Raw genomic sequence first — 24,616 nt, forward strand, 5'->3', positions numbered from 1 at the left:
TTTTTCCACATATTCCAAAGCTGGTTTTATTGTTTTTTGTTCTTTTAATCCAGGATGAAATTAAGAACTATGCATTGCATTTAGTTGTCAAGTCTCCCTGGTCTCTTTTAATTCAGAACAGTTCCCAATCACCCAGCCTTTTATTGGGGGGTGGGGTATCTTTCATGACATTTTTAAAGAATCCAAGCCCATTATTTTGCATGATTCCTTCAGTTGTGATAACTGTGGTTACAAAATAGTGATTTCTTATCATTCCTTCTACACTTATTAGTTGGCATTCTTCTGTAAATAGGGCTTTCCCTTTTCTCTGCTCCCACATCTTTCTTTGAGTCATTATGATTCATGTTTTTTGTTGTTGTTGTTGTTTTTTTTTTTTTTTTGCGGTACGCGGGCCTCTCACTGTTGTGGCCTCTCCCATTGCGGAGCACAGGCTCCGGACGTGCAGGCTCAGTGGCCATGGCTCACGGGCCCAGCCGCTCCGTGGCATGTGGGATCTTCCCGGACCGGGGCACAAACCCATGTCCCCTGCATCGGCAGGCGGACTCTCAACCACTGCACCACCAGGGAAGCCCCCGTGGGTTTGTTTTTTAAATTCAGTATTTTATAATCTATTCTTCTCATTATTCTTTCTGATACTCCAGTTACCCCAAATTTGCCTAGAGGGAGCCTCTTCATGGTCTCTCCAATTAATTTGAGACCTTCCTTGCTTTCTGGCACAGATGTTCCAGGCTCATCTTAGGCTTGGGCTGCTCTAGGACCCATGGGCCTCTCTACTTCTGCTGGGGTCCTCCAGCTAACCTCCCCTCATTTGCCCTTGGTCTCCTCCTCGACCCCCTTCGTGAGGCAATGAGCACTTACATGTTGCTGCAGTGCATGAGGTCCCACCTGTCCTCCAAGCCTCAGCATCCCTCTTTGGTCGTCCTGTGCGTACTGCCTGCAGCCCCTCAGGTGTTCCTAGTTTCTGGGCTGATGACAGTCTCTCCTAATGTTTGAATGTTGCTGCATGTGCACACCTCCCTTCCTCCTCTCTCTTTCTCCCTCCCCCATCCCTTGCTTCCTTTCTCCTTCCCACCTCTTCCCCCTCCCCCTCATTATTTCATGATTTCTGTGATTTGGCAGGGAGAGGAGATTGCAGTATGGGCTTAGCTTGCTCTCTTGAAAGTGGAAGCGATGTCTTCCCTTTTTTCTCACCTTCAGGCCTCAGCATGTGCTATACTGTGTCATGCTCTGAGTGGACTGGCCCTCTGCCCAACCCCTGTCATATCTGCATAGCGAATTCATCCTTACCCTTTAAATCGTTGCCTCTTCTGTGAAGCCTTTCACAATCCCCCAGGCAGAGTTAATTTCTCCTCTGTTCCTATGGTGATTTTGTACACCTTTATTTTAGTTTGTTTTTTTTGTTTTTGTTTTTTTTTTTGGCTGCGTTGGGTCTTCGTTGCTTCACATGGGCTCTAGTTGTGGCGAGCGGGGGCTACTTTTCGTTGTGGTGCTCGGACTTCGCATTCGGTGCCTTCTCTTGTTGCGGAGCTCAGGCTCTAGGTGCGTGGGCTTCAGTAGTTGTGGCACGTGGGCTCAGTAGTTGCGGCTCGTGGGCTCTAGAGGGCAGGCTCAGTAGTTGTGGCGCACGGGCTTAGTTGCTCCGCGGCTTGTAGGATCTTCCCGGACCAGGGCTCGACCCCATGTCCCCTGCATTGGCAGGCGGATTCTTAACCACTGCACCACCAAGCAAGCCCCAGTACTTATAATTATCTGCAGTCGTATCTGTCTTGGCTCAGTTGACCATGAGTTTCATTTATCTGTGTATCTTTATATCCCTGCTGTTTGAGGTGTGGTAGGTGCTCAGTTTGTTCAGTGAGTGAATTAATGGCTTTATGAATCATATACAGAAGTGAAAAGATCATTTTCACTAACAGGATGAAATTAATTGACCTTGTAAGATGTGATTACAAAGCTAAATCTGTCTCTTCAACTCAAGGACACGTATCGCTCCTCCCTCCTCCAATCCCTTGCAGTCTGTGGAACTGTGCTAGGTGTTCTGGTAACTCCTCTCTCCAGCTCCTTTAAGAACAACTTCAGCAAACACAATCAGTCTCATCTCTTTCCTTTGTTATACATGTTTTGACAAGCTTGACTGTGTGTGTGTCTTCATAATACTTGGCTCTGAATAAATTTTTGGCTTTTACTAAATACTGAATCTATCTTTAGAGTAGAAATTTTTCTCCAGACTTGACAAAGGTGTATTCATAGCCTTAAGTTCCTGAAAGCGGGCATCCTATCTTTTCTTTTTGGAGCTCTGACAGTGCCTAGTACATTGCAAGGCTGGAATTCCTCAAAGGATTTCTAAGAATCTCAAGCACTGGCAAGATTGTAAGAATCACCCTGTATGTTCTCAAGTCCATTGCTTTGAAAGAGATGCCATTCATTTTAATTCAAGAGTTACATTGTGTTTGCTTTTAAAAATAATAGACGTTTTGTGGTAACACCTTGAAAGATAATATATAAGAAAAAAAAATAAAAGACTACAGTGTTAACTAGAAGAATAACACTGATTCTGAAGTTCCAGGACTCTGAGGTAGGCTCATAGGAGCGAGTCCTGAAGAAGGCACCACAATTTAAGATTATATTGGGTCTTCTCATTGTTCCTAATGAAATGCTAAATGTAGGTTTATTTAATCCATAATGTTTTATTGATTCTCCTACCTAATATGTAATGACTAGGCATTTTTCCTTTTGGGTGCAAGTGAACAACAACAAAAAATGTCTTCTGTGACATAGAGGAGACATAATGATTGGATATAAGGAGGCACTTTCTAGGTTGGTAAGATGCTTGTGGCTACCCACAATGGAAAACCCCGCTCAGCTGGGTTAAACCTGACACTAGCGGGATTTTCCCTGAAACCAAGTTTATTTCCTAGCCATTATTTTACATTATGCTCTCTTAATTTTTCACTCAACACACTGCTGACTTTATTTTTGTCCAGAAATAAAGTTTAATAAGATGATCTGCCTACCCACCCCATTCCATCAGCATAAGGAGAGCTTTGTAGTCATAAGAAGATCTCTGTCTTCAGAAAATCAAAGGCGCTGTTTATGAAGGCTTTGTAAAGAATGTGAAATACCAATGTGTTATTTTTCAAGATAGGCTAAATTGTGTTGGTAACTTTATTTGTTCCGAACCAGAAATGATCTTAGAAAAAGTAAATGCAAGAACTCAGATTAGGATTTGTTGTATAATTTAGAGAAACCAAGGCTTCATTTTTAAATCACCACATCTTTGGAATTAATAATTTTTTACTCAAACTAAATTTTTATCTTACCTTTTGATGGCTCCTTATCAGGTAGAGCAAGTAACAGTTGTATTGCTTCTCCATCTCTAACACACAAGGAGAGTTGGACAAGTCAGTTAACCTCTCTGAGCTTCAGCTTCCTCCTTTGCAAAATGAGGATGTGAATACATGGTTTCTGAGCTCAAAATGCTTTCAGTGAAGCTAAATTATCTAAGTCGTATGTGTATGTGCACACGTGCATGTTACAGGTATAGTATGCACGTGCACTGAATATCCTTAGCGTGCACGCCATGTGTACATACATTTGCTCCATCTCTATGCAGTTCATTGGTAGGACATTTGTTGTGTATGCTGTGGTGGGGAGTAGCCTAAATGCCCTTTCAGGACCACTGTACTTACTCCCTCAGTTACCTGGTCTTTAGGCCGCTGATGGTGAACAGCTGAGTCCCTTTCCAGGCATTATCCCTGTGCTGATAGAAGCTGCTTGCCCAAGGTTTTGCTCCCTCCACAGGGCAGCCCTCCTTTAATTACTGGCTGATGTAGGGATACAAAGGCCCAGCTTTGTATGGAGAACCACTCTAAAGGGCCATCAAAGCTCCAGAGGCCCCTGTCAAATGGCTCAGGTCTCTGTTGCAACAGCATTGCAGTTCAAATTCTTCCTCTGCCCAGACCTGCTTCCTACACCCTTGAGAAGAGACGTTCTCAAGATTACCCCCCAGTAAACCTCCAGCACATCAGTCTCCATCTCAGAGTCTGCTTCTCAGGGAAGCCAGGCTACAACAACATGCTCTTTTAGAAACGGATTTACCCCCTTTTGAGTTGGCTGCCTTTTGACCAATGACATATCTGATAATGTAGCATGAAACAAAACAAAGCTGGCTGACAGATATGGAGTTGAACATACATTTTTAGCGTTATGAAGGTGTGTCCTTAGAGATGGGTTGATGTACAACCTTCCCAGCCATAGATCTGTACGCGGTACAGCCATGACTCTTGGGACAGTTCACATTTTGAGTAATTACTTTTTATTCCTTCAGTTTTTAATTTTTTAATTTTGAAGCAGAAGATAAAAAAGTGACTGGATTTGATCTCTGCAGTCGAATGCTTTAGAGTTCAATAATTGAAATGTGTGGATGAATAAGAACGTACTTCATATGCAATTTACAAAGACTGGCAATTTTGCAGCCTTAGAGGTTGAGGTCAAGTTGAGGATTCTATTAAAACAAAAGTATAAGATCTATTCAAACTTAGTGAATATATTTAAAGTTTATTACAAAAAAAAAAAAAGCTCCAATCCATGGTTTCTGTGGGCAGTCAGGTTGTTGATTTTGTATTGATATTCCGGATGTCAAGGTTGTATAAAAGGAAGCAGACCTGGCATTACCGTCTGATTGGTCTAATTACTATAATAGCCTTGGTAATATTCATTCACCTATTTAAAAATTCTTCTGTTTTCTAAGGTCCTATTCATTCTTCTTGCATTTAAAGCTTGTTTATTTTAGGGACCTTGCTGTTATCACTGACACTTCTTATTCAGAGTCTAGTGAATAGTGGATATATTAAATGGCCCTGAAGTGTGATTCTGGCATGAGCTCTTAATTTGCTGTTTAATGTCCAGGTTGTCTAGGTACATCTTTTCATGTTTAATTTCAAAAGTCTTTGTTCCTCATATTCATTTTCTCAGAAGAGTTACCTTGCACATGCCCACTGTGTACCTCAGACAGAGGGAGCTGTGTCAGTACGACGGAAGGGATCCAACTTGCTAAAGAACTAGGAGCCACCTATCTGGAACTACACAGCCTTGATGACTTCTACATAGGAAAATATTTTGGAGGAGTGGTAAGTGGAAATTCCAGTCACATAAATTAGAGTCATTTGTCAGGTTGGCTCTTTAGCTGTTTTCCATAACATCAATTAGAACTTTAGTTTTAAAAGCAGGATTAGTGTTTAACCTTGTGAAATAAAACGGGAGCAAATACAAAAAAGGTTTTGTCAGAGTAAAGCTCTCTAAGTTTGCTTCTCTCTCCAAATGAAACATTTTCTGTTGTCTAACATGATAATTTGAATTTTCCATTTGATGACACTTTACACAAACCCGTGATGTCTGTTTAGCAACTGACATTTTGTCACTTTTAGTGAAAAGATTTAGTAATCTTTACACAGCTTGATGAGCCTGGCGACCTGAACCAGCAGGGCCTGAAAGTTCTCCTTCATTTCTGTCTGCTACTTGAGAAGAATGATTTTTCTTCACTATGTGTGCTTCGGCAAGGTTTCATATACTCCTGATTTTGCTGTAGCTCAAAAAATATCCAGAAGAACTACTTGTACAAATGGCTTCTCGTTAGACAAGTAGTGGGGAGCCAGCGTCTGTTGCTGTGTTGCAGAGGCATCCATTGGGTCCTGCAGGCATTTTGAGGGCCACCTTAGCCCACAGCGCCTACCCTACGACACTAGGACTGCGTGGCCCTTGGAGAATACCTGTGGAGTTGTATCGTTTAAGCACTACTGACTTTGGAACTCTCTTTCCAACCCTCTAAGGAGTGACTCCTTTCAACAGACAAATCTAGTAAACATTGACAAGAGACTTAAACCAAAGTAAACCCTACATTAAGCGGGAGCACTTTGGATTCTCCATCAGTTCCCTAGCTCTTCATCAAGTACTTTATCCAGTATGCCAGACTATTCATTGTATATATTCATGTCAAAATTTCTACAGATGACCAGAGAAATTTCATTTGTTCTAGAGTTACTCAACTCCAAATAAGAACCAGAGATAAAATAAGAACCCAATATAATAGTTCTGATTTCTGTCAAATATAAATGGCTATTATTCATTCAGTAATGTAAAGAAACAATAATACAGCATTAAGGAAGATACACTCAAAATTGATGTTATCAATGCCTGTGAGAATCTTCTGTCTTATTTGTTTAGTGATGAGCAGTGGGTAGAAAGGTAAAGAGGGGTGAAATATAATTTTTCTGTCAAGCTGATTATATTGTAGTGGCTTAAAAAAATCCTAGTTCTAAGAATTTTACATTTCCCTGAAATTCCTAGGGAGTTGTGGGTGTGTCGGGGAAGATAGTCTGGTTTCATTTGTTGGAGAAGATGGAGCTCTTGGCGGCCTTTGGTCTCCTGGTTCCCCTTTCCAGGTTCCTGACCCTGAACTTCTCAGGATCGCTCTTCCCATTTCCCAACTCTCACTTTCTCTTCTTTTCTCTCATTGTTTCTCTTTGTTCCTAACACCTAGTGTTGGAGGCATGATGAGAATTGAAGATGTGGTCGAAGTCAGGAGAAAAACTTGGCGGTTTCTTTTTTCGCTAACTCGAGACTTAATGAGAATATGAAAATAAGATGAGAAAGGTCTCGTTTTAGACTCTTGAATAGTAAAGTGCAGCTGGGATCTTGAGTGTAAGAAACAATGGTGTTTGCAGGAATATGGATGGAGTGATAATGTCAGAGTGAAAGGAGCATTTTACTATCTTGTGTTTAAGAGTCGGGGAGGAAGAGCTGTGCAGTGTTACCCTCAGACCTGGGCAAGGGTGGCATGTGCCGTGGAGCTCTAGGAAGCCTTATCTGGTCCTCCAGGGGGAGGGGGTTGCACCCCTTCCCATAGGGCACGAGTTGATGGAGCCATGGGGATGTGCCCACTACAGCTAGTAGCTCCCTTCCTGACCTGCATCATCCATGTGGTAGCCACTAGCCACACGTGGCTGTTTATATTTAAATTAATTAAAAAATAATTCAGTTCCTCAGGTGAACTATCTACATTTCAGGTACTCTATAGCTACATGTAGCTAGTGGCTACTGTTCCGATGATTAGCACCAATGTTATAGGACATTTCCATCAAAACAAAGCAGAGAGTTCTGTGGAACAGTGCTGTAACCATGCTCCCAAACCCGGGACCCCAGAATTCTCTGACCAGCTGGCTCTGAATCTATTTCCCAGATCTGTACAAGCCTCTTTCCTGGGTCTGTCCTCTTGAAGGTGGACTGCATGGCTGGTGTTTGCACCCCTAGTCCTGAGTGGTGGCTGAGGGGTGACTGCATATGAGGAGTTGGGGAGGGGACAGTGGATGGAGCTTGCTTGTATAGGTGTGGATGTCCACCTGTATGCACCAGCCTCCTCAGGTGAGCAGGTGTGTGTTGGAGGATGGGGAGAGAGAGGAGGGGTGGTTTTCGGTCCCAGGAGTTAGGGGCCAGCTCTCCCTATGCTGCATGAAACTCCGAGGACTCTAAGAATTTAAATCTGAGCCTGGCTTTCCAGGCTTTAATGATGACATACTGGTCAAAGCAGGAGGATAGAATATATTTTACGTAACAGTTTATTTTCTTGATTTACAATGCTTAAATATTTAGGTATGTGGTATGTGGACCTCCATTTGTACTTTTGCCCCAGGCCTCGTACGCCTAGAGCTATGTAAGTGCATGTGGTTAAGATCTTTAATTTATAAAATAAATGATGTATTTCAAAGTAACTTACTCAGGAAAAAAAGCAGAGTGCGTGTGAACTTTCCTAGTTGATATGGGTGTATGTAGCATAGAGCCAGATCTGTTCTTGCCTTGAATTTCTCTAGTATTAGTTGCTGTGGTTGCCCACAAGATGGTGATTGGCAGTCACACAGTTGTACTGCTTGGCTTTCTTGATTATTCAAGAGAAAATACAGTTCCTGCTTGATTGATAGTTTATTTATGTTTAGACAAGGCACAATCTGTTCCACTTGAAAGATTTTTGTCTTTTTTTAATAAAACAAATTGTTTAAAAGTGTTTGCTAAAGCATACATGTAGTCGGTACGGGCATTAAAAACACGGCAGATGTGGTTTGGGGTACAAATAATCATGTCAGATACATCATTTTGTTGGAGCTTTAATTAAAATTTGATTCATGTTTTAGTTGGAGTATTTTATGATTCAAGCTTTAAATCAGAAGACAAGTGAAAAAATGAAGAAAAGGAAAATGAGCAACTCGTTTCACGGAATTAGACCACCTCAGCTTGAACAACCAGGTGCATTTATTAGCCAATGTCTAGACATTCGGTTGATATTTATTGTAGATCATTTCACAAGTCATAGCAGTTGTTCTCAATTTTGAGTGTGTTCGGGACTCGTTTGGCATTTTGATTCAGTAAATCTGGGATGGAGCCTGAATCTGATTTTTAAATAAGCTTCCCAGATGATTCAGAAGCAGGTGGTACCTGGACCACATTTTGAGGACTGTTGTCTTGAAAACTTGAGCCTATGTATTCTTAAAAATAGTGTGTATGGTAGAGAGCTGTTCTAGATTATAGTCTAATGAGAAATAACCAAATGTAATGCATGAAACTTGAGTGGATCCTGGTTCAATAAAAACATCTAAAAGATGTTCTTGGGACAGTTGGGTAAAATTTCAATATGGACAGGAAATTAGATGATATTATGGAATTACTGTTAATTTTCTTATGTACGATAATGGTATTGTGGTTAATAGAAGAATGTCCTTATTTTTAGGAGATAAATGTGAAGGTATTTAGAACTGAACTATCCTGATGATTACAACTTACTTTTAAATGGTTCGTGAGTGAGAGAGGGAGAGAGAAAATCTAGAGATAAAGCCAAAAATGACAAAATATTAATAATTATAGAATTTAAGGGCAAGATATATGTGTGCTCATTGTATCATTCTTTCAACTTTTTTGTGTGTTTGAAAATGTTCATAATACAAGGTTAGAAGACAATAGTTAAAAATAAATAAAATTACATCAACTGTTAGCAGAATTTTTTTTTTTTTTTTTGCGGTACGTGGGCCTCTCACTGCTGTGGCCTCTCCCGCTGCGGAGCACAGGCGCCGGACGGCGCAGGCTCAGCGGCCATGGCTCACGGGCCCAGCCGCTCCGCGGCATGTGGGATCCTCCCAGACTGGGGCTCGAACCCGAATCCCCTGCATCAGCAGGTGGACTCTCAACCACTGCGCCACCAGGGAAGCCCTGTTATCAGAACTTATTGCATAATTTTGTGATAGCAATGGTAGACTAGTACTCTATTCAGGTCAATTAATTATGGATATTATTTTTAAAAGGTACTTGATCAATATTTGTTGAATGAATGAATGTAAGTTAACAAACCAGGAAAGTATAGATTTGTACAGGAAGTCAATTCCAAGTTTTAAAAAATGTGAACACATAGACCGTTAAATTGACTTTGCACTTTGTGGTGTGCACAGTGAAAGGGCCACATGGTCTGTTATGTAGCAAACACTGGAGCGTTAAGTACCTTCTGGATGAGAAGAGGAGTGGGGAATAGCCAAATAAATAATATTGACAGATAATTTCTTAGTTCTTATTAATCAAGAAGAGAAAACATACCAGTTCCTCAGAGAAAGCAAAGCATTTCATGTCATTTAGCACTAAAAGGAGTTTCTCCTGTGGGTCTTCATTTGGGAATGCTAGGTGGGATAGTGGGCAGGGCCTTCAGGAGTGTCCTGTCAGCAGTACAGCCTCAGCTTCCACAAGGCTGTCTCTTGTACCCCTTCCAATGGGAGAGATGTGGAATTGCACTGATTGTAACCCAGGGTCCAGTCTGGGTTCACACTGAACATAACCCAGTCTGGGTACACATTTGTTCTGGTGCTGACTTGTTCTAAGGACAGATCCTGGGCTCTGGGGCACATGGTTTTCAAACTGTTCTCAGACTTTAAGGGTTTGTAAGGTGCCTCTGGCAGTGGAGAGGAGGCTGGGTAGGGTACAGTGCAGAAAGAGTCTGCCTCCCAACCTACCTTGTTGTTGTCCATTTTGTAGACAGGAGTTTTGCTTTAGAATAAAGAATTTTTATTCCTGAAGAAGTTTGAATTGCATTTGTTTAGATGGTTGCATAACCTTCAAGCAACCCTTCACGGATCACACTGTCCTCAGTGCAGCTGTTGCAGAGAGTTCACAATTAGGACCTATGATGAGGGCCTAGAGTGTGGTCCTCTGTGTGGAGGTCCTGCATTGATGGAGGCTAATCTAATTTTGTTAGCAATCACGCTAGGAAATGGAAGGTAACATCCCCTCTTGGAACTCAGGGATCCTAACAGCAATCTCCCTGAGGTGTGCTGAGGGGAAGGAGCTGGTTCTCGGGAAGTATAGTGTTTTACTAGGAGGAAAAAAAAAATTTAGCATCAGAATAAAATGTTCACGATGGTTTCAAACAGTAGAGTCTAAGACTCTGAGCCCTAGCTTTGAACGGCTGCAGTTTTAACAATTTATCCCTCCACCTCCATTTCTAGTCCCAGAAAGAAAACAACTTCAGATGTGAGGTTGGGTTCTTCAGAATTTATTCAGTAATTTCTTTGAGTTTTTTCATCAGGTGAAAGTAAAGGATGATGGCAACCAACATACTAAAATTCAGTATTTGGAGAAAAATTTTATTTTGGGACACACATAGTGAGAAATGCTCTTTATGGCATTAGTACCTTTTTCATTTGCACTACACAGAGTAAATACAGTATTTCTGTGTGTCTGTTTTAATCCCTGGATAGTTAGTTTATATGTGTTCATAATTAGATTGAGCTATACAGAAAGTGCTGTTTTATAGGTCAAAAATGGCCAAATATTGGCAACTTCATATAGTTCAACCTAATAACACTAAAAAATATTGTTTTGTTGTGTTTAAAATAAACCGGAAATGATGGGGGCCCATAGACCTAAAGAATAATTTATTATTTTTTTTCTTCTTTGAAACAGAAAAAATGCCTGTCTTGAAGGCTGAAGCATCACATTATAATGCTGACCTAAATAACTTGCTGTTCTGCTGCCAGTGCGTGGACGTGGTATTTTACAACCCAGATTTAAAGGAAGTGGCTGAGGCCCACAAGATCGTTCTCTGTGCCGTCAGCCATGTTTTCATGCTGCTTTTCAATGTGAAGAGTCCTGCTGACATTCAGGATTCCAGTATCATCCGAACTACCCAGGATCTCTTTGCTATAAACAGAGATCCTGCGTTTCCAGGTGCTAGCCAGGAGTCTCCAGGCAACCCACCCTTACGAGTCATTGTTAAAGATGCCCTCTTCTGTTCTTGTTTATCGGACATTCTGCGCTTCATTTATTCAGGTATCTTGTCAAATGGTTCTGGCACATTCTCATAAGCTTTTGAAACGAAGTATGGCCTGTGGTCTCAGGTATACTGGTTGGTTTCACGTTTCTTTTCTTCCTACCATCTGAGGTGACGATTATACATGAAGTAGTATTTGCTTTATCGATAGGAATCGGTCCAAGCTTTCTGTCTCTTTACAAGTTTCCTTGCCTTGGTTTTAAATCTACTTGTAAAAACAATAATCTCTTTTCCTATTGAACAGCTATGTTAGTACTTTATTTTTTAAAAACTCCAAAATGTGAAAATACAAGAATTTATTGTCCAGTTTAACTTTAAAGAAATAAAATACTTCAAGTATATATGAAAATAAGTGTCTTTAGCTACTTATTCATTTGTTTTGTTTGTTTGACCCAGATTTTGGAGGGAATTGAGGAGAGAAGTTAGCATGGTCGTTGCATTCAGTTTAGCAACTAGAAACAGTTGCTAAAGTTAGTCTAAAGTTAGTTCAAGCTGAGATCTGATCAACTTTGACTATGATTATTTTAGACTTTACTTCTTTTATTTACTGTGCTCTTTGTAATATTCAGCTTATCAATTGTTTTTCTTCTTGTCCTTTAAAAAACTGAGTAGCATGTATATTCTAAAAATTAGACTCTTTATGAGTTATTTTAGCAGATGAACTAAAGGTCTCACATCTAAGTGTCCTATATAGGAATGGAAAAGCATGGATGTAAAGTGATTTTTAAAGTAAGCATCTAAATATACATTTTCTGAAGATTTCTCTCTTTTTTTTTGCGATACGTGGGCCTCTCACTGCTGTGGCCTCTCCCGCTGTGGAGCACAGGCTCCAGATGCGCAGGCTCAGCAGCCATGGCTCACAGGCCCAGCCGCTCTGCGGCATGTGGGATCTTCCCGGACCGGGGCACGAACCCGCGTCCCCTGCATCGGCAGGCGGACTCTCAACCACTGCGCCACCAGGGAATCCCTCTCTTTTAAAAAAAATATTTTTTATTTATTTATGGCTGCATTGGGTCTTCGTTGCTGCGCACGGGCTTTCTCTAGTTGCGGTGAGCGGGGGCTACTCTTCGTTGCGGTGTGTGGGCTTCACTTGTCGCGGAGCACGGGCTCTAGGCGTGCAGGCTTCAGTAGTTGTGGCACGTGGGCTCAGTAGTTGTGGCTCACGGGCTCCAGAGCACAGGCTCAGTAGTTGTGGTGCACGGGCTTAGTTGCTCTGTGGCATGTGGGATCTTCCCGGATCAGGGCTTGAACCTGTGTTCCCTGCATTGGCAGGTGGATTCTTAACCATGGCGCCACCAGGGAAGTCCCAGATTTCTCTCTTCTTTAATTTTCTTTTTCTACTTGGAATCATGTGCTGATGAATTATTAGGTTGAGGTAGATCCTTCTCTGCAATGTGTTGGGAGAAACATTTATGATCTGTTTTTAGACTTCAGAATTGGAGATTGATGACAAGTTTATAAAAGTTTTCAAATAAAGAAAAAAGTATTATTTAGCATCAAAGATTTGGGTAGCCTTCAGTTGAAATGATTGATGTTAAGATTTCCCTTTTTTTCATTTGGGTTGTTTTTAGTTTTAAAAGTTAAAATAAAAATTAATGGTTGTGAAAAATACAGTTGCAGCATGCAGATTTAAGTGGATTAAAAATATACATATTGGAGTAGAATGTGATGGTAGGTATTAAATCCATTGTTCAGTGAATATTGGCTTGGAAAAGGCGTAAATAACCACTCCTAGAGAGCATACCAGCACAGTGCCTTCAGCATGGAGGCTTCTCTGTAAGTGCTGGTTGAACTAGTGAGTAGACTCTAGTAGCAGTGAATCATATGAATAAACCAGATAAGTTAGAGACTTCATTTAGTACTATGGATTTTTGTTTAAACTTAGAATCTCACAGTTCAGAATTTAAGACTAATTTTGAAAAACCAAAATGTTTACATGTTAAAGAAAAAAAAGTCTTTAATGATATGTCAGAGAACCATGAAGGAAGTGTTTGGCTTTTCTTTTCAATGAGTTTGCTGTTGAAATTATAAATTATTTAGCAAGTTTACCACAGTATCCATTAAATACTTTCAAAGGCACACAAACACTTTGAGGTCAGTTTTATCCTCTTTAATATGGTAGCAATAAAATAGCTAGATGTCTTTCCAGTGACAGAACCTGCTTGTCTTTCTCCTAGGGGGTAATTTTTTTTTAATTGTAAAATTAATACTTGCAGATGGAAAAAAGAGGGAAAGAAAAGAAAAAGTTATCCTCATCCCCCAATCCCCTTCCCCAGAGTCCATTATAACTTTTTCATGTGTTCACTCTGATGCATTTTGAAAGAAATTAATATATTGAGAAACTTGCATTAATGAAAATGTAATTTTTGGTGAGTGCTGTTTTCTGGGAACCACAGGTAGTTTCCATGGCTGGAGCACAGAGTGGGAGGTGATGGCTGGAAGGAGCTGAGGCTGGCAAGGCCAGTGGGAGCTCTTCCTGCTGTCCTCAGAAGCTGATCTAGAATTTTATGCATGATCAGACTGGGCTTTAGAAAGATCATCTCTGGTGATGGTGGGAAGACAGGAGTCCAGTCAGAAGGCCCTGTTATTCTGGAGCTCAGCCTTAGGAAGGCCAACATTCTGACAATAGGTAGTTGGTTGGTCTTGCGGCTTGTCCATCATCTGGACCGGTGCTTTTCAAACCTTAAAGTGCATACAAGTCACCTGGCGATCTTGTTAATGTACAGGTTCTGATTCAGTGGGACTGGGGTGGGGCATGAGGTTCTGCATTTCCAACAGTCTCCAGGCAGTGCTGATACCATGGATCACAAGTAGCTGCAGCACCTGCTCTTGGAAGAACTGGGACCAGCCACAGCGGATAAGGGCCTGGAATTCAGCCCAGAGGCCCAGGAGAGGAACCCAGTTATTAGTCTCAGGGCACAGGGTCAGAATGGAGTCAGCTGCAAGGCTGACTGATGCGGAGCTCTCTGGAACTGGGGCTGCCTGGGCCTTCTTGTAGCCCCTGCCTGAAGTTGGGGAAAGTGAATGCTTAGCAGTTGGGTGGAAACTAAGTGAGCCTGGGAATAGTGATTAGAGGGCAGAGGGGCATGATGGCAGGGAGGAGTTGCTGAGCTACAAGCCCTTGACCAGTTCAGAGCTCAGGCTTTGTAGTCTGATACTGAGCTATTAACGTTTCTGCTTTGAACTCTGCTTGTACATGACCCAGTCAAGAGGTGGTGTCAGGTATGACCAGGGCCACAGGCCATTGACCTGGGGCTACAGGGAGACCCGGATGTGGGTTGAGGAAACGGGAAAATAAATGCTTCAGCAGGTACCTGTTAATTATTCTTTAATTATTTACAAAGTATAACCTTAGACTCAAGCAAAAATGATATTGTTTGCTGTGTTTAAAAGACATTAAAGCTATATTTGCACAGTAAAGACGATTTTGAAAAATGCAGAAAATTTGTTAAGAGAAGAAAAATCAACCAGATTCCCATTCTCAAATGTCTAAGCGTTTATTGGTGTTTTATTTTACCCTTTTAGTCTTTCTGAATAGGTTACTTTATTTATTTATTTTTTTATTTTTTTGCGGTACGCGGGCCTCTCACTGTTGTGGCCTCTCCCGTTGCGGAGCACAGGCTCCGGACGCGCAGGCTCAGCAGCCATGGCTCACGGGCGCAGTCGCTCCGCGGCATGTGGGATCCTCCCAGACCAGGGCACGAACCTGTGTCCCCTGCATCGGCAGGCGGACTCTCAACCACTGTGCCACCAGGGAAGCCCTGAATAGGTTACTTTAAAAAAAAAAAAAAAATTTTTTTTTAATCAAAGCAAACTAAAATATTAAACCTAATTTTTTTTTCTTAGAGACTTCAATAAAGAGGTCAGGTTTGTGTGTTTTGTTTGTTTGTTTGTCTTATTGTTGTTGAACATTTAAAAACTTTTGAACAGAGCACAAGTCTTCAGACCCAATTACACACTGGTTTCCTCACAGCAGCCCAGGCCTGCCCGCGGGTTATGTAGGGAACCGCGGAGGACAGGAGCCAGTTGTACTCACGTCAGTTGGGCTGGGATACACAGGCAGAACTCCATGACAGGGCGTGCTTGGGAATATTTGCCCTGAGCAAAAACATGGGCTGGAAAACCCTATTAAACCTATCTCCTGCTTTATATTTAAAAAAATGAACCAAATTACAAAGCCTGTCTTAATTCTTTTTAAATAACATGTTTCTTTTTTTTTTAACCTTTAGGAATTTGAAATTTTGGAGGTACTGTGTCACCATGGACGTTTGGGTCCTGTATTTAGGAAGGGCCTGTTTAATCCTCTGGTTAACACTTTACCCATATAATAAAGGCTGCTGTTTATTTTCCTATTCAAATTTCTGAGCAAACAGATACAGTGAAAGTGTGTATGTTTTGCATATGTTAATTTCCTCTTGGAAACTGCTAACACTGCATAATGTCTGAGTACTTAATGACTAACACTGAGGGAAGAATAATCTGAAAAGTGAGGCCAGTGGTTTCCTGGTCTTGAGGAGTAATCCTTAAATGGTGTACAATTGTAACATTCTTATAATATACTACCCAGTCTTTATGCTGGCAAATTCCTGAATCACGCGATCTCAGATGGTGAGGAATTGAAGCCTTTGTAAGAGCCTCAAGAATTTAGCTTTGAGCTCTTCCTGCCACAGATGGCCCTTAGAATTTCACATCACTTAATGAAATGCTGCCAGAGTAAATGAATCTGTGGAAATGAGCATAGTATTCTCCAGCTCCTGAAATTTTTCTGCACTGCATGAAAACACAGCTGAATGCACACGGGTAGACCATGCTCTCTAAGGGTCTAAGTAAATAGGTGCTCTGAGAAGTTAACTAAAGAAAATCACAGTCAGTTATGCAGGACAAGTTCTAGAGCTCTGCTGTACATACAACATTATGCCTATTGTTAACATAATGTATTGTGTACTTAAAATGATGTTAGGAGGATAGATCTCATGTTAAATGTTATTACCACACACACACACAAAAAAGAAAAGAAAATCTTAGTCTGACTATTGCTTTATTAGGACCTAAGTGTCAAAGATGGTTTGATTAGCATTTCTAATTATGAAAACAGCCCAGTCATTAGAGTGCCCTTATGAACTAGTCTTACTTTCCTTTTCAGTTATTGGATCTTTCTGTGTCTGTTCTCAAACAGATTGGTGGACTGTAGAGATTTACCTGCTACTAATCCCATATATTTAGATTTGATGCTTACTTTCTTTCATATACTCTTCTGAATGGAGATATATTGTGTAGATGTTCTTTAGTTAATATAATTTTACTTTTAAGAAACAATATCTGTGCTGTCCTTTAACATGCATGAGTGTAGACAGTCAAAACTACATACATACACTGTTGCATGCCACTGACCCTGTTTTTTTTTTTTTTTTTTTTTTTTTTCTGCGGTACGTGGGCCTCTCACTGTTATGGCCTCTCCCGTTGCGGAGCACAGGCTCCGGACGCGCAGGCTCAGTGGCCATGGCTCATGGGCCCAGCCGCTCCGCGGCATGTAGGATTTTCCCGGACCGGGGCACGAACCCGCGTCCCCTGCGTTGGCAGGCGGACTCTCAACCACTGCGCTACCAGGGAAGCCCTGACCCTGGGTTTTGATAGTGGATGAAATGTCTAAAGGAAGAGCAATAGGTGTCAGCTCTCAATACACATTAGAATCACCTGGGAGGCTTTTAAAATTGGTGTCTGGGCCTCAGCCTGAGAAATTCTAACCTAACTGGTCTGGGGATAAAACCTCCTCCAATGGTATTTTATAAAAGATCTCCAGGTAAATGTAATGCACAGCTAGAGGTGAGAATCACTGACATAGAGTGAATTTTCTTGATTTGGGGTCCCTTGGCTTCTAAGGGGTTCTTCTACTAACATTTTAAAAAAATATTTTTAATTACCTTTTTTATTATTTTTTAACATCTTTTTTGGAGTATAATTGCTTTACAATGGTGTGTTAGTTTCTGCTTTGTAACAAAGTGAATCACCTATACTCCTAACATTTTTATACAGACTGCAATGTCTGTATGTGCATTGGAAATTTTCGGGAGTGGTGAGCCAAAAATTTATCAGATTGTGAAAAGAGTATGTGACTTTAAGTTGAAAATTATTAGTCGAGGAAGAGGAAAACTACTACACTTCGCTTCTGTCAGCATTCTTGTCAAGGGCAGGTAAGGAGAAGTTAGGCAAACATGCTAAGTACTGCAGGGCTCAGCTGTAATGAGGCCTGAGAGCAACTGGACTGTCAATTTGACTCTTTCGATGAGCTTTGGATCTCCTTGGTACAGCCTAACTGCAATTGCCTGATCTCATTGGTTCAATAAATGTTTATTCTGTGCCCTCTCCACTCCCCAGTATTCATGAAGGCATCTGGCAAAGTTCTGGGTACATGAAGGGAAACATCAGAAGAGCTAGATTGAGAGTAGATAGGAAAGGATCTCGAGTTACCCAGAGAGGTGAAGCGACTTGCCTAAATTAACACCAGTCATTACTGGCAGAGATAAAACTAGAAACTGGGTCTCCCAGTTGTGTCTACACCTTTTTGAGTTATATTTTTAGGAGTTAGGACTTTCTATAAGCCATGGGATGGATAGGGGTAATCTCAAAATACACTTTTGGAAATTTATCAGCATTGATAACAAGATACATTTGATGGGGAAAAGGCCACCCAGGAGCAGGGAGGCTGGGTAGGAGGCTGCTGTAGGCCAAGTGAGAGGAGTGTTTGGGGAAAAGGGGAGCTTTTGTTGACCCTGTGTTTTGTCAGACACGGAGGAAAAGGGGCTGACAGAATTGAAGTGAGCCTAGAAAGAGATGGCTTGAAAGTGGGTTGGGGTGAAAACAAGGGAGGAAGGGACCAGGTGGGGTGATTTTTTTCTAATGTCATGGTTGTGTAGCTCATCAGAAAATTATCGAGCTCCCTTCTTCAGGTTGGTTCTGTAGACTTGGCTATGGAACATCCTACTCTGACCCTGACAATGCATGAGACCTTCTGAATACATTCTGCTCCTTTGCCTGATGGCAGTCACTACTCTCCATGATGAGTATGATTTAACTCAACCTTAGAAAGGACCACAACTACCTCTTACTCAGGGCAAGTAAATAATTTGGGTTTGGACCACTTGTGACGGGAACTCATATACTAGCCACTGCTGTTATCACTAGCTGATCACCTACTATAAAGAGATGCTGTTCAGGAAGAAGGACTCCAGGTTTTGAGAAATAATTTAGGTGAAGGCAAACTTTTTTTTTTTTTTTTTGCGGTACGTGGGCCTCTCACTGCTGTGGCCTCTCCCGTTGCGGAGCACAGGCTCCGGACGCGCAGGCTCAGCGGCCATGGCTCACGGGCCCAGCCGCTCCGCGGCATGTGGGATCTTCCCAGACCGGGGCACGAACCCGTGTCCCCTGCATCGGCAGGCGGACTCTCAACCACTGCGCCACCAGGGAAGCCCCAAACTTTTTTTTTTTAATGTGAGAGCTGTTTAAATGTTTTAGTGTAATTACATGGATATATATTTTATAAATAAAAATTAAAAGAAAATACTAAAAAAAAAGGAACATTGATACCTAATAAAAGATTTATTTTTATTCCTGCTCTAACAGAAAATCCAATGTATATTAATTTGTTCACAGGCGCCTTCCAGTGGGAAGAATTGGAAGAAGATATCAGGAAGAAGTTGAAAGATTCTGGGGATGTTTCAAATGTAATTGAGAAAGTTAAATGTATTTTAAAAACACCAGGAAAGGTAAATTAGTTTATTGTAAGTTAGATTACTTTGACTTTCTCTGAATTATAACTGATATACTATGGATGAATATACTGAGTCGTGAGGAGTGTCAATAATGAGGAGTGTCACTAGTGAGTAGTGTCAATTCCTTTAAGTGTATTTTTTTCCATTTAAATATTTTAAATATAAACATGATTTCTTGCTATCTGTGATTTTAATTCATGTAAGAATTCAAATATGTGTGAGTCATGTCTTTAAAATGTTGGTTTGTGAATTCCATTCTCTGAGACATTCCCCTGGGGCTCTGGGAATATGCAATCTATGTCAAGAATGAAGGGCTATTGAATTTGTCCAGTTACAGTTAAGCTTGCTGTGGGGGGATGCCTTTTCACCGCTCATGATTTCACTCCAAACAGCTTTCAGGGGCAAGCCAGTTTCTGTGTGTGTCTTTTTCAAGAGTTCTGAGAAATCTGTTTGACTAGGTAGACAGTTAAGGATTTGTTTCTCACCTAGTATAGATTTAAAATTATACATTAGGTTCAAAGATAAAAATGTAGACTTCGTATATGGTCATAAACTTGTACACATGAAAGCTCTAGTAACTGAGATTGTGCAGAGTCTATAAGGGCCTTAAAAGGAGGTTTGTTAAATTTTAAGATGACTGCATTATACAGTTTAGCCAGTGTATTCTTATTTCAGATTCTGTGATAAACAAATTGGCTACAGTAGATAAAAAAGGTAAGTTGTGTACAATGCTTAGCAGAATATAGGTTTATATTAACTGTAAAAAAAAGATTATTTATTTAATTTTTATACAGATGACTGTCAATTCTACAACCTAAGTTTATTAACAATTTAAGGTAATATTTTAAAACTGCATCAACTTTTATAAAGACTCCCAACTATTTTTTAATTGAGAAAATGATCTCTCTTTTTTTTTTTAAACAAAGTAACATGGAATTAAAGGGCAAGACCTTTCTTTTCTTGTTTTACTAACACATTGAAGTAGGTACACAGAAGCTGTCCAGTTGTACAGGTGTATGGCTGGGTGGTAGCTCTCTTACAATTTAATTCAACTAAATAATTCTTTTGTAGAAACGTGCACATAAACTTGCATTCTGCTTTTCATAAGTTCCCTAGATTAACTTGTTCATGGACCAGTGAAAATGTACATCTGTATTCTCTGCAGACTTCTGCCCTCCCATTTTTTTTCAAATTCAAGACATAGGTGAGAGTTCCCTGGTGGCCCAGTGGTTAGGGTTTGGCCTTTCACTGCCATGGCCTGGGTTCAATCCCTGGTCGGGGAACTGAGATCCAACAAGCCACGTGATGCAGCCAAAAAAAAAAAAAAAAATTCAAGGCATAGGTGACAAGGAAATCTGTTATACAGATTCAGAATCTGTATATATCCATACCTGAAATAAATCTACACATACTCATGATGTACAAATTCATAAGCTTTATATAAATGGTTAGGATGGAAGTGTTGCCTTTTGTTCTAAACCTGAGCCTTTCCTTGGGTTGGATTCTGAACACAGTCATTCCTTTGGGTACCAAGAATAAAACAAATTCTTCTGGGGGAAGGGAAAGCTGGGGACTATATTATTCCATGAAATTGAACTAAATTCCCTCCTTTGCAGAGGAGGACAGAAGAGTTCTTCTGTGGTTTCTTCCTGGGCTTTCTTGGGGTAAGGGACTCTCTCCTTCATTGAGTATTGGGAATCAGGAAGTAAACATTTAACCTGTGAGTCTGCCACAAATAACCTGTGGCTTTGAGTAAGTCTTCTCAGGGCTTTTTATAAAATGAGGGGTAAGCTGGCTGATTTCTAAAGCCCCTGCTAGCTCTCAGGTTCTGGTGGTGCCTTTTCACTGTTCCTCTCCTTTATGTGTGGCAGTCACCCAGACCCTCTCCACGAGTTCCTTCAATGTGTATTAAAGTGTATTGTGCGTAGGACCTGAGACTATAAGAGCAGGATTTGTATGATCCTGTTTTGGTTGTCTGTTTAGCTCATGGATGTCATTCTGGAGTGTATGTTCTTCTTTGAGAGGAAGGATAACATTTTTTCCTTCTCTCCAGACATTTTAACTTCCCACCATAGTAGATTAACCCAGAGTGGGGAGTAGGTGCCATTTATTCTTATTGCTAAAGTTGTGTGCTTGGTTATTTCTTAGGGATAAAGCTTTCTGAATTCCCTACCTAGCCAAGCAGAGGGTCAGAGTCTGACCCAGGCTGAGGTTCTGAGCGTCAGTCAGGGATATGGGTGATGGGGGAGGGAAGAGCAGCTGGCCCTCAGTTTCTGGGGTTGGCAGAAAGGATTGTCTGAAGGATCACAGAAAGGATAAACAAAGCATCAAATCCTGAGTGGGGAGCAGAGGAAGGCTGGAAACCCCAAGGTCAGACATGGTGTTCGGGGAGCCTGCCAGTTAGCAGTCGTGAGAGGACAGATAGGTGTGGTCATGGGACAGGTTCTTTAGAGCTCCAGGTTATAGATGCAGGCAACCTTTGATAATCAAGATTCCAGCAATGACGACTGTGGGCAGGAAAGATATTTAGGATTATAAGTTTGCAGATTAAGACGGAGACGAATTAATCCATCACTCTCAGGTGTTTTAATGTTGGATCTAGTGAGCAGTGGGACATGGTGTGATAGGCGAAACATATGTTTTCTTAATTACAAATTAAGTTTTGTGTATATATTTTCTTAATTAGTGAATAAACAAGCAGGTTGTATATGCAAACATATTTTACTAGGTGTTCATGTGAGATTGCACTACTGTTGTCTGTTTCCCAGCTAACAAAAGCCCGTGGGGGTCCAGGACCCCACAGCTTCTCAGCTGTAGAGTCGAGTTTTCACTTAGCCAATTCCTTCACCGCCGTGAGTGCTGCATAGGGCAGTGTTGCTCATTGACAGATAGCAGATGTAGTTCTTGAGGGTAAGTTTCCGTGAAAGCTGTGATCAGAGATGCCATAGAGTAGATAATCATTACTTCTTTAGACATTTAGCACAGTTTTCCAAATTCTCTAGGCAAATTACCAGAGCATATTGGATAACATTTCCCCTTGTATTTTTATTTTTCCTTATAGTTTAATTGCCTGAGGAACTGCAAAACCTATCAAGCCAGAAAACCTCTATGGTTCTATAACACTTCCCTCAAGTTTTTCCTTAATAAACCAATGCTTGCTGATGTCGTCTTCGAAATACAAGGTATAGTTCAATTTTTACAGAGTTCATTATTCATTTTTATTTCTTGTTTTCTTACCTGACTTTCTATTTCAGCTTCGAATATTTTGGGTGAAGGAATGACTGTCCTCTATTGTAGGATGTAGATTAACACGGCTTGAATTTCTCCAAAAATTTTCTAGGGAAATGAGATATTTTATTAAAATAAGAAAAGAAATGGATATATTTTTTCCTTCTTTTTATTTCCTTACCCAATGTTTCATTAACTTCTAGGCACCAGCAAGGGATGGGGTGATCTGTAATATCACCCCCTTGTATATTGTTGTTTGTGTGTTTCTTTAAGGTCCTAGTTTTTGAATCATCTGAAACCAGCCCCCTTAACATTATATTACCTGTAGTTTATTTTTTCAGCTCTCTTAATTGAGCAAAAGGAACTACTCTGGTTGAGGGTCATGCCTGGCTTACATCAGGCATCCTTAGATATTGCTACATTTTCTCCTTATGGCACTCAGAATTATCACCAGAGCAACGGAGAGCTGCTTTTTATCTCTGTAGGAAAGTAATGCTACCTAATTTTAATAAACATGAACTGTGTTAATGCCCATTATTGATTATTCGCTTGGATACTTTGGTCACTTTAGTAGATTGAAAGCATAGTATTAAAAATGAATTGTGAAATACCTTCAGTTATGCAAGAAGGCTAGAAGGAGTTGTTTCAGATGACTTAGGTAGCACTTCAGGTGGGCTATTACCAAAAGGAAGATATAATTTAATTTTATGGTAGAAATGTATGGCAGCTAACAGTAATTTACTTTTTAAAAATTTTCCCCAGAAAGATCGTTTTACTTGTAACTCTGGTCACTTGCCAAGACAAACAGTGAATTGGAAACTTTCCAAGGTGCCTTTGGCTAAGCTACTGTTAGTAGCTGCAATGTTAGCGTGGGCCACTGAGAATGGGACAGTGAGTGACCTTGAAATTATATAAAAAATGATTTGGAAAAAAGAAAGCTAACAAGGGACTAAATTTGCTTATAATTTGCATAGGAAGCACTGACACCAAACATTGTTAATGTAACCTGCTGAAAAGATTTTCATGGGGAATATTTAATGCATGAAAATATATGTTGTATTAAGAGAAAAGAAACAGCAGTGATGTGGAGAATCCTTTCTCATAGTCTTTTGCTTTTCTTCCATGATTCCACCTACCGACCCTTTGCAGGCACCTGCTCACACCCCACCTTTGCAGACGCTGGATCTGCAAGGGTCCTTGTAATGCCTGTGCTGATGCTGAACGGCAGCTGCTCTAGTGCCCTTTGTAGCCTCCTCAGCTCAACAACCAAGGCCTCCAAGGGAATCAGGAGCAGAGTGAAGCAGGAATGGGTGGAAGCAGGGTCCAGCAACAGCTTGTCTGCCAGAAGCTGGAGGAGAGGCAAACTGCGCTCTGAGGAGTGTGGGGAGGGCAGCTTCCAGTGTGTAGAAGCAGCAGTGTTGTGTGCTCTGGAGGAGGGTCTGGAGCCCTAGCTCTAGCCTTGGCTTTGCATTCCAACCAGTGTGTGTCCTTGGGCAAGTCCTTAATATGTCTGGCCTTGAGTCTTCTCAGTTGTAGTGGAGAAAGTGAACCATGTAGAGTCTAAAAGGTCCTTTTTAGTGTTAAGCTTGATGAGATGATAGTAACAGACCAGGTCAGGGTCTTGCTTGGATGCATATTTCCTATATATAATAGGTTTATATATATATAATATATATATAATATATAATTATTTATATATAATACTATATATAATAGGTTTTGTTGTGTTACTTTACATTGCTGATCCTCTGTTTCCTCACCTATAAAATGGGGATACTAGTTTCTACCTGGGAGAGTGGTGAGTGGTCATGGAGATGAGATGGTGCATATAAAGGTGTGTTTAGAGGCCTGATGGGCAGACTCCACGACTCTTCCCCTACAGTGGCATCCAACACTGGTGGATCACTGCTTTTTTTGTGTTCTGAACCGAGGGCTGCAGCAAATCCTTTTTAAAAAATGTTCCAGGCATCACTGACAACTGGCTGGAGTTGACATGGGATATAAAACCTATTTACTATCTCTGAAATAAATAGTCATCAAATATATACATATACAAATATATATATATGTATATGTACACAAATATATGTGTACATGTATGTATATATATAAAAGTACCACCCACAATTTACTGTTTGAGTTTGTATCTTTTTCCATTAAATACTTTTTAAAAAAGCAGCTCTAAAACTAGTCATGGTAAACTTTTGGATCTGATGTAGAAAGATGTGTTTCCTTTTGACATTTGAATCTGTGCCTTGTGAAAAAT

At 40.7% G+C, this 24,616-nt stretch overlaps 1 protein-coding gene across 1 annotated transcript in view; it reads left to right on the plus strand.

Annotated features, from left to right (window-relative positions):
- Nucleotides 1-24,616, plus strand: part of RHOBTB3 (Rho related BTB domain containing 3) — a 55,951-nt gene that overhangs the window by 12,647 nt on the left and 18,688 nt on the right. Inside the window, exons 4-8 of the mRNA XM_019929679.3 lie at nucleotides 4,972-5,126; nucleotides 8,181-8,292; nucleotides 10,987-11,352; nucleotides 19,004-19,116; nucleotides 22,184-22,304. Of these exons, the coding sequence (XP_019785238.1) occupies nucleotides 4,972-5,126; nucleotides 8,181-8,292; nucleotides 10,987-11,352; nucleotides 19,004-19,116; nucleotides 22,184-22,304 (867 nt within the window). The remainder of the gene's footprint in view (nucleotides 1-4,971; nucleotides 5,127-8,180; nucleotides 8,293-10,986; nucleotides 11,353-19,003; nucleotides 19,117-22,183; nucleotides 22,305-24,616) is intronic.

The sequence above is a fragment of the Tursiops truncatus genome, chromosome 3, assembly GCF_011762595.2.
Source record: "Tursiops truncatus isolate mTurTru1 chromosome 3, mTurTru1.mat.Y, whole genome shotgun sequence".
Lineage (NCBI taxonomy): Eukaryota > Metazoa > Chordata > Mammalia > Artiodactyla > Delphinidae > Tursiops > Tursiops truncatus.